Raw genomic sequence first — 11043 nt, forward strand, 5'->3', positions numbered from 1 at the left:
GAATTGAATTGAATTGAATTGAATTGAATTGAATTGAATTGAATTGAATTGTTCCACACCTAGTTGGTGTCAGAGAACTGGTTGGTATCAGAAAATGTCTCACACAGGGGCAGAAAATATATAGTGCAAAGATTATATTTCATTTAGCAAAACTTTACTGAATACATTATGCCAGGCATAAGAACTGGAAATGCTAAGATGAACAGTATGGGTTCTTGTCTTTTAGTAGTGTCAAGGGAAAATATCTTGGACCCCCCCCAAATCACTAAGCTAAAGGGAAAAGTCAAGCTGGGAAGTGCTTAGGGCAAACCTGCCTCCCATTCTATTCAAAGTCACCCGTCTGCTCACTGAGATACATGCATATCTGATTGCCTCCTTTGGAGAGGCTAATCAGAAACTCAAAAGAAGGCAACCATTGGTCTCTTATCTACCTATGACCTAGAAGCCCTCTCCCACTTTGAGCTGTCCCACCTTTCCAGACCGAACCAATGTTCATCTTATATATGTTGATTGATGTCTCATGTCTCCCTAAAATGTATAAAACCAAACTGCACTCTGACCTTGGGCACATGTCGTCTGAACCTCCTGAGGCTGTGTCATGGGCACATGTCCTCAATCTTGGCAAAATAAACTTTCTAAATGAACTGAGACTCATCTCAGATTTTCCAGGTTCACAGTAGCTTATAGTCTAGTAGAAGAGACATTCTGACACATGAAGCAGTAAGTAAAACATTATGTTATATGCAGAACACAAGAATGTACAAGATATAGAGATAATAATTAAGAGGTAACTATTAATTCAGTTTTGTTTTTTTTTTTTTTTTTTTTTTTTTGAGACAGTCTCGCTCCATCACCCAGGCTGGAGTGCAGTGGCGCAATCTAGGCTCGCTGCAACCTCTGCCTCCCAGGTTCAAGCGATTCTCATGCCTCAGTCTCACAAGCAGCTGGGATTACAGGCACACACCACCACCACACCCAGCTACTTTTTTGTATTTTTAGTACAGATGGTGTTTCACCATATTGGCCAGGCTGATCTTGAACCCTCAACCTCAGGTGATCCACCCCCGTCAGCCTCCAAAAGTGCTGGGATTACAGGTGTGAGCCACCATGCCCAGCCTAACTTAGTCTTTAAAGTGTAGAAGTTGGGCGTTTCAGATATAAAGGTATGAAAGTATATGGTCTGTAAAAGAACTGTAAAGAACTAAATCTGCCTAATAGATTCAGTAATAAATAACCTTATGTAAAAACTTGTGTTTGTATATGAGATGTGAGGTGGTAGTTGTGATTGAAATTGGAGAGTTTAGGAGGAACCAGATCATTAAGGTAACTATGTATCACTCTGAGCAGTCTGAAATTTAGGTGATAGGAAGCCACCAAAAGATTTTGAAAAGGCAGTTACTTGTTCAGATTTGCGTGAAATAGATTATCGTGATGGCTCAGAGGGAACAGATTAGAGCAAAAAAGAACCCTAAAAATGCTTTCTTAGCAAAAGCAATTGGAGGATTGTTAGTAAGATGTCTGAAGTACCCACTCTGAATGAGAGCCACAGCAGCCCACCAGGCAGAGGGTTAAGTTTTGGGTTGCACAGTTTGTATGATCAAAGGAATACAACCTCACACTGGCCTAAGGTTCCTCCATCCCCTGCTCAGTAGTGATGAAGAATTCAACTACACTGTTTCGGAAGTCCTAAATACTGACAGCTTTTCCTTTTTGGGTAAAATAATATTAAACTAAATACAACTTTTCTTCAAAAGCGCCATTGAGTATCTCTTTTTAATTTCTCTATTTTTACCCAAGCTGGAGTACGGTGGTGCAATCATGGCTCACTGCAGCCTCAACCTCTTGGGATCAAGTGATCCTCCCACCTCAGCCTCCTGAGTAGCTGGGATTACAGGTGTGTGCCACCATGCCCACCTAATTTTTAAATTTTTTGTAGAGGTGGGGTTTCACTATGTTAGCCAAGCTAGTCTCAAACTCCCGGCCTCATGCAATCCTCCAACCTTGGCCTCCAAAGTGGTGTGAGCCACTGCGTCTGGCCCACTGAGTACCTCAGTTGTTCAAATTCTTAATTCAAATGAGGGATGGAGAAGCTCTGGTCTATTGATGAGATCAAATCTTGACCTGATTTTATTCCAACAGTATATGTAGCAATTATGTATGTATATATTAGCAAAAACATGTGACTTCAAAAATCCTTTAAAACATAAAATAGACCAATGGTCAGCAAACAACTGAACATGACCAGCTGTCTGGGTTTTTTTTTTGGTTTTTTTGGTTTTTTTTTTTTTTGTTTTTTTTTTTGAGACGGAGTATCACTCTGTCACCCAGGCTGGAGTGCAGTGGCGCGATCTCAGTCCACTGCAACCTCTGCCTCCTGGGTTCATGCCATTCTCCTACCTCAGCCTTCCCAGTAGCTGGAACTACAGGTGCCCGCCACCACGCCCAGCTAACTTTTTGTATTTTTAGTGGAGATGGGGTTTCACTGTGTTAGCCAGGATGGTCTTGATCTCCTGACCTCGTGATCCGCCAGCCTTGGCCTCCCAAAGTGCTGGGATTACAGGTGTGAGCCACCGTGCTGGGCTAGCTGTCTGTTTTGTAAATAAGTTTTATTGGAACATAATTATACCCATTTGCTTACATGCTGTCTATGGCTGCTTCCATGCTACAACAGCAGAGTTGGGTAGCTGCATCGGAAATTGTATGGCCTGCAAAGCTTAAAATATTTACTGGCCTGCTGTGGTCTGAATGTTTGTGTCCCACAAAATTCATTTGTTGACACTCAACTCTCAATGCAATAGTATTAAGAGATGAAGGCTTTAGGAGGTGATTATGTCCTGAAGGCTTTGCTCTTGTGAATGGGATTAGTGCCTTATAAATGGGATCAGTGCCTTATAAATAAAAAGAGGCTTGGGGGCCGGGCGTGGTGGTGCACCTGTAATCTCAGCACCTTGGGAGGCTGAGGTGAGCGGATCACGAGGTCAGGAATTCCAGACTAGCCTGACCAACATTGTGAAACCCCGTCTCTATTAAAAATACAAAAATTAGCCGGGCGTGGTGGCGCACACCTGTAATCCCAGCTACTCAGGAGGTGTAGGCAGGAGAATTGCTTGAACCCAGGAAGCAGAGGTTGCAGTGAGCCGAGATCGTGCCCCAGAGCACTCCCGCCTCAGCGACAGAGCGAGACTCCGTCTCAAACAAAAAAAAAAAAAAAAAGGCTTGGGGTTGGGCGCGGTGGCTCACGCCTGTAATTGCAGCACTTTGGGAGGCAGAGGCGGGCAGACTGCGTGAGCCCAGGGGCTCAAGACCAGCCTGGGCAACATGGTGAAACCCTGTATCTATTACAAAAAAAACAAAAACTAGCTGGGTGTGGTGACATGTGCTTGTAGTCCCAGCTACCTGAGAGGGTGAGGTGAGAGGATCACCTGAGCTCAAGAGGGCAAGGCTGCAGGGAGCCATGATTGCACCACTGGCCACAACCACACCACTGCACTCCAGCCTTTGTGACAGAATGAGACCCTGTCTCAAAAAAATAAGTAAAAAAGAAGCCTGTTTGCCACTTTTGCCATGTGAGGATGCAGCAAGAAGACATTACCTTGGGAGCAAAGAGTAAGCCCTTACCAGACACTGTATCTGTTGGGGCCTTGATGTTGAACTTCCCAGCCTCCAGAACTGTGAGAATTAAATTTCTGTTATTTAGAAATTAACCAGTCTGAGGTATTTTATTATAGCAGCCCAGACAGACTAAAACAGCTGCTAAGGATGTAAAACGCTACAGCCACTTGGGAAAACAGTCTGGCAGTTCCTAAAAAAGTTAAATATAGAGTTACCATTTGACCCAGAAATTCCACTCCTAGGTATATACCCAACAGAAATAAAAATATATGTCCATTAAAAACTTATACATAAATATTCCACAGCAATATTACTTATAATAGTCCCAAAGTAGGAACAACCCAAATGTCTATCAACTAATGAATGGCTAAGTAAAATGTATATCCATTTATATAATAGATTGTTATTTGGCCATAAAATGGAATGAAATATTAATAAAGTCCTAATAGATGCTACGACATGGATGAAACTCGAGAGCATTATACTTAGTGAATGCAGCAAGTCACAAAAGACCATACATTATATGATTCTATATTTATGTCCTGAACAGGCAAAACCATAGGAACAGAAAGTAAATTAGTGATCGCCTGGGGATGGGGAGGGTGGGAAGGGTTTGGGAAGTGCCTGCCAATAAGAACAGAGCTTCTTTCTGGGGTGAGATGAAAATGTTTGAAAATTAGGCAGTAGTGTTTGTGCAATTCTGTGGATGTATTAAAAACCATGGAATTGCATACTTTAAAAGGGTAAATTTTATGGTATGTTAATTACATCTCAATAAAGCTGTTATTAAAAAAGTAGGTGATTGCATGAAAACTAGTGGACCTAAAAAAAAAAAAAAAAGGGGGGCGGGCGCAGTGGCTCATGCCTGTAATCCCAGCACTTTGGGAGGCCGAGACGGGCGGATCACGAGGTCAGGAGATCAAGACCATCTCGGTTAACACGGTGAAACCCCGTCTCTACTAAAAATTTTTAAAAATTAGCTGGGCGTGGTGGCGGGCGCCTGTAGTCCCAGATACTTGGGAGGCTGAGGCAGGAGAATGGCGTGAACCCGGGAGGCGGAGCTTGCAGTGAGCTGAGATCAAGCCACTGCACTCCAGCCTGGGCGACAGAGCAAGACTCTGTCTCAAAAAAAAAAAAAAAAAAGCAAATGGGGGGTTTATATTTCCCTTTGAAAACAATTTTTTTTTTTTTTTTTTTTTGAGATGGAGTTTTGCTCTGGTTGCCAAGGCTGAAGTGCAATGGCGCGATGGCTCCCTGGGCTTACTGCAATCTCCACTTCCCGGGTTCAGGCAATTCTCCTGCCTCAGCCTCTTGAGTAGCTGGAAGTACAGATATGTGCCAACACACCTGGCTAATTTTTTATTTTTAGTAGAGAAGGGGTTTCTCCATGTTGGCCAGGTTGGTCACGAGCTCCTGACCTCAGGTGATCCACCTACCTTGGCCTCTCAAAGTGCTGGGATTACAGGCATGAGCCACTACACCCCGCCAACAATGTTTTAAAATACAGACTTCTTTTTACGTATATGATCTTTAACTATTTTTAAGTGAGTTTGTGATCACTCATAACCTTTCATGACTTTTCCACATTATTTTTTAAACTAATAAAGTACAATTTTCAGGTTGGGCGTGGTGGCTCACACCTGTAATCCTGGCACTTTGGGAGGCCAAGGTGGGAGGACTGCTTGAGGCCAGGAGTTTGAGAACAGCCTGGGCAATATAGCAAGACTGTCTCTGTTTCTGTTTGTTTGTTTGTTTGTTTTAAAGTACTTTACGGTTTTCAGAATATTTCTATAAACATTGTCTCATTGGATCTTCATAAGAAGTAGGATGAGTATTATTATTTCATATTACATGTAAGGAAGTATGACTGGCTCAAAGAAATAAAGCGATAAGTTAGCAGGCCAAGTTGATCATTAGATTTCTACACCAACAGTTTTCTCAGTATTATCACTTTACTGTATTTCATATACATTAAAGGAAAACTTCAATAGGGAAGATTATTTCATTAATTCTTTCAAAAAGTATTTATTGAATCCTTCTATGTTCCTGGTGCTATGTTAGGAGTCATATAAAATGAATAAGACTGAAATTGCCCCTGCCCCCAGGAGAATCGCTTGAACCCTGGAGGCGGAGGTTTCTGTGAGCTGAGATCTCGCCACTGCACTCCAGCCTGGGCGACAAAAGCAAGACTCCAACTCAAAAAAAAAAAAAAAAGAAAGAAAGAAAGAAAAGAAAAGAACACTTACAGATCTACATGAGGTTCTCCAATCCCTCAGAAAGATTATCTTGAGGTGGGTAAAGAATTCAAAACAGGCAGTTTGATCAACTATTAGCACAAAGTGCAGCAGAAAAAATGGCCTTAAGTCATTGTAGAGATTGGAGAACGTAAAAACATAAATACTAAAATTGGAACATAAATAGATATTCAGAGCAATACTCCATCATTCACTCAATGACAACGTTTTGAGTGTCCACTACTTACTAAGACTATTAAAAGAGGACAACAAAGAAAACCAACCAAATCTGTTTTCATGGAGCTTATATTCCAGTGCAGGATTCAGACAACAAATATATAACATAATGTTAGAGAAAAGAACTACGATAAAAAAAAGCATGGTAAGGAGTAGAAAATGCTGGGGCTACTATTTGAAATATGAGAGTCACTAAAGGACTGACTGAAGAATAAGGTTTTGAGCAGAAGCCTGAATGAAACAGTCTAGGTACTGGATCAGTTATTCAGCTTCACAAATTAGGAAAACACATTTTTAGACTTCGCTGACTTCACTAAATTGACCCTTCACCACAGTGATGATTAACTACCCTTTCCATTTCTTTTATCTTGATTGTTTGACCATGTGTAATTGGTCCCATGATCAGGCAGGTTAGGATTCAGACTACATATGATTTCTCTACTGATCATTAACTATGCCTAGGTTTATTTATTAACCAAAGGTCTGCTCTTTCTCTTGTTCCTATGACCTTGCTTACATTTCTCCTTGAGTCTGAGCTGGATTTTAATATACTTATAATGTTAAATATAGTGTATGTCAAATATGATGGCTCAACCCAACAGCTAAAGACAGCAAGCAGCAAGCCTTAATTCCCCTTACTCTATCTCTAGAGTGAGGACTGAGAGGCAGGACACTGAAAAATAAATCTTCAACCAGAAAATGACTAAGGATCACCTTGAGGTTTAGAAAAGGGGTACTTTCAAAAGAATAAGAAGTAAGAATATAGAAAGGGAAGAGTGATACAAATCTCAAGAAATATGCCACAACAGGAATTCCATGAGGCTGTAGCATAATCTAAGATAACTGGGGAGTAGAAAGAAAAAAATCAAAGTTTTTACAACTAGGGAATTCTCTCAAATGGTTGTCCTGCCTTCTCTCTACCTTCTTCTACATTCCTGTTGCTCCTCACCAAGTCAATTGTATGCCAACATATGACACATCAAGAAAAGACAAATATTTCCTAAAATTCAAGAAACCAGTTATTAACACTAAATGAAGAGGTAAGTATTACTAAAAAGGTTATTGAAGGCCGGGCGCGGTGGCTCAAGCCTGTAATCCCAGCACTTTGGGAGGCCAAGACGGGTGGATCACGAGGTCAGGAGATCGAGACCATCCCGGCTAACACGGTGAAACCCCGTCTCTACTAAAAAATACAAAAACTAGCCAGGCGAGGTGGCGGGTGCCTATAGTCCCAGCTACTCGGGAGGCTGAGGCAGGAGAATGGCGTAAACCCGGGAGGCGGAGCTTGCAGTGAGCTGAGATCCGGCCACTGCACTCCAGCCTGGGCGACAGAGCAAGACTCCATCTCAAAAAAAAAAAAAAAAAAAGGTTATTGAAAAGTAAGAATGGGAAACAAGAAGTACTCTGATGATCTTAGTGCTATAAGTTACTGATTGCGAGTTAAACCATCAAACCCATTGTTTGCAGGGCCAGGCCTATATACTCAAAGCAATTTTTAGAAGATGCATCTGTCTGCTGAGAAAAATGATAAAGCTCCCTAGAACAACCTTTAGTCTTAGAAATTAATTAATACAACTAGGAAATACAAGGCAAGATGTTAGCTACATAGTGATTTTTACAGCCTATCACAGATTCTGGGTCAATAAAAAGTTAACTGATTGAATTTGTATCATCAAGGAAGAAAGCAAAGAAATCAGTTAATTTCCCTCCATTGTGTACAAATGCAGCTTAAAGAAAACCTTTGATAAAGAAATAAGATGCAATTAGAATTTGCCTGGAGAATCAGATTTTCTTCGCTTCTGTTTCTCATACCTGAGAGATGTGACTAAAATACTGCAAAGCTGTCTCCACAGGACTTTTGAAAAACATCTTCTCCTGAGGCTTCAGCTATAAAGAGAGCAATACACACTGTGAGAATATCCATAATTGAATAAAATAAAATATTGACTAATATGACAAAGGATGTACCACCTTTTCTAATGTATCTGGCATTATCTCCACTCTGTATAAAAGGGAGATCACCACTGTTCTAGATGTACATTATATGTCCAATTCTCCTTACCTTGTGTATCTGTAACAGTGATCACAAATAATGCTTCCATCTGTGTTTATACTCTTTTTTTTTTTTTTTCTTTGAGACACAGTTTTGCTGTTGTCATCCAGGCTGGAGTGCAGTGGTGTGATCTGGGCTCATTGCAACCCTCGCCTCTTGGGTTCAAGTGATTCTTCTGCCTCAGCCTCCTGAGTAGCTGGGATTACAGGTGCCCACCAACACACCCAGCTAATTTTTGTATTTTTAGTAGAGATGGGGGTTTCATCATGTTGGTCAGGCTGGTCTCGAACTTCTGATGTCAGGTGATCTATCCACCTCAGCCTCCCAAAGTGCTGGGATTACAGGTGTGAGCCTCTTCAGGCTGGCCTATTATTTACACTCTTTTTACAAACGGCTATTTGCAAGTTTGTTTCTTTGCTTTCTTTTACTTTTTCTTTCCTTCTTTTTTTTTTTAGACAGAGTCTTACTCTGAGCCCAAGCTGGAGTGCAGTGGTGCGATCTTGGCTTACTGCAACTTCCGCCTCCCAGGCTCAAGTGATTCTCATGCTTCAGCCTCCCAAGTAGCTGGGACTACAGGCCCGCACCACCACACCTGGCTAATTTTTTATATTTTAGTAGAGACAGAGTTTTACTATGTTGCCCAGGGTGGTCTCGAATTCCTGAGCTCAGGCGATCCACCCGCCTTGACCTCCCAAAATGCTGGCATTACAGGTGTGAGCCACCACGCCTGGTCTTCTTCTCTTTCTTTTTAAAACAATTCATCATCTGTACTTTGTATATACTTCCTACAGGCCAGAAATGGGATGAGACCGTTTGTGGCAGGGGGAGAAAAACTTACATTATCAGAAAGAGCCAGATGCTTGCAGGCAGTTCCACAAACAGCACATTTTTCTGGAAGGAAAAGGGAAAAAAAATGTTTGGCTCTCATAAGCATGAGGTAAGATTTAAAGACTTAAAGTACATGACAACAATCTAGTATGCTAGCAATAGAAGAAAAAAAGGGTTCTTACTGAATTTAGAATATCACTGTGTTATAAAAGGACACCAACTTAAGGTCTGTTTCTAAACAAGTGTTTCCAAACTAGTATGTTGATGTATAAGTAGGACTTTCACACTGTACCTCTACCCATCTCCCTATCTTTTTAAATTTTATTTTACATTTTTTTTGAGACAGGGTCTCACTCTGTCACCCAGGCTGGAATGCAGTGGCACAATTAAGGCTCACTGCAGCCTCAACCTCCCAGGCTCAAGTGAGCCTCCTGCTTCAGTCTTCCAGCTAGCTGGGACTACAGGCGCACATCACCACCTCAGCTCATTTTAATTTTGTTATTATCTTTAGAGATGGAGTCTCCATATGTTGCTCAAGCTGGTCTTGAACTCCTGGGCTCAAGTGATCCTCCCACCTTGGCCCCCGCAAAGTGGTAAGTTTATAAGCATGAACCACCATCCCAGCACCTCCTGCCCCATCTTTTTATAAATTCCCAGTTTTCTTCTGTGGAACAGAAAGGACAATTCTAAACTCCCAGCAGAAGTACTGCAGTACATTTACAAGAGTAGGGAAAAGTACAAGATACCAAAGATCTTAACTTTAAATTACTCTTTTTTATTCAATTGACCTGACAGCAGGCACACATTGGGTACTGTAAGAAACTCCCCAGTTATGCCTACCTTGTCATCACTTTGCTAATATTTGTTAATCTTGCTTTGAAGCTCTGCTACTCTCATTCCCCAATCAACCCAATCTGAAAGAAGCAAAAATTAAGATTCCTAATCTTTCCCTGTAAAGTGAAATTTTAGTAGTGGGACTGGTCATTGATTAAGACAAATACCATGTCAGCAGAAAACATAACATGGCATATGCTTTATGGAGACAAACCACTCCAAAGCGAGCTGCTGTTACCATAGTAAACAGCTTTTTACATTAGCGAGAACTTTAAAAGGTCATGAGATTTGTACAGAGAAAAAAGCTTCCCCTGAGGCTACTTAACTTGACTGTTCTTTTTCTGGAGACTCTAGGTTTTTCTTTTTCCCAGTCCATATCGTTGCCAGAGTGAGCTAGCAAGTACCTAACATTCTTCTCTTAAAACAAAACAAAACAAAAAATGGCTCACACCTGTAATCCCAGCACTTTGGGAGGCTGAGGCAGGCACTTGAGGCTGAGAGTTCAAGATCAGTCTGGCCAATATGGTGAAACCCCATCTCTACTAAAAATACAATAGTTAGCCCAGCATGGTGGTGCATGCCTATAATTCCAGCTACTCAAGTGGCTGAGACATGAGAATCGCTTGAACCTGGGAAGCAGAGGTTGCAGTGCGCCAAGATTGCACCATTGCACTCCAGCCTGGGTGACAAAGTGAGACCGTGTCAAAAACAAAACAAAACAAAAACTTCCACAGGTCTTCATCACCTGCAGGATGAAGTTCAGGCTCTTTAGCCCAGTGCATAGAGCCTTCCATCATCCGACACTCTCTACTTCACTAGCCTCATCTCTCACCACGTCTTACCTTACTGTTTACACTCTAACAATCCCAATTATGTGTAGTCCCCTGCACTATGGTTTTATGATGTAATACGTCTTTGTACATGCTGTTCTCTTAAACTAGAATAAATCTTCCCTGCCTTATCCACTTGGTAAATTCCATTTTATCATTCAAAACCCTATTGAAGCATCACTCCTCTGTGAAGTCTTCTATGATCAAAACACCCTAACCCAAGTCCCTCTTCTAGGGATTTACACACCTTATAAGTATTGCAGCATTAAAAGAAAGAAAGAAAGAAAGAAAGAAAGAAAGAAAGAAAGAAAGAAAGAAAGAAAGAAAGAAAGAAAAGAAAGAAAGAAAGAAAGAAAGAAAGAAGGAAGGAAGGAAGGAAGGAAGGAAGGAAGGAAGGAAGGAAGGAAGGAAGGAA

General features: G+C 41.3%; 1 protein-coding gene across 1 annotated transcript in view; it reads right to left on the reverse strand.

Annotated features, from left to right (window-relative positions):
• Positions 1 to 11043, reverse strand: part of RNF212B (ring finger protein 212B) — a 37752-nt gene that overhangs the window by 23544 nt on the left and 3165 nt on the right. Inside the window, exons 3-4 of the mRNA XM_023230500.2 lie at positions 8975 to 9027; positions 7896 to 7970 (exon numbers count right to left, since the gene is read on the reverse strand). Coding sequence (XP_023086268.1) covers positions 7896 to 7970; positions 8975 to 9027 — 128 coding nt within the window. The remainder of the gene's footprint in view (positions 1 to 7895; positions 7971 to 8974; positions 9028 to 11043) is intronic.

The sequence above is a fragment of the Piliocolobus tephrosceles genome, chromosome 6 (assembly GCF_002776525.5).
Source record: "Piliocolobus tephrosceles isolate RC106 chromosome 6, ASM277652v3, whole genome shotgun sequence".
Classification (NCBI taxonomy): Eukaryota; Metazoa; Chordata; class Mammalia; order Primates; family Cercopithecidae; genus Piliocolobus; species Piliocolobus tephrosceles.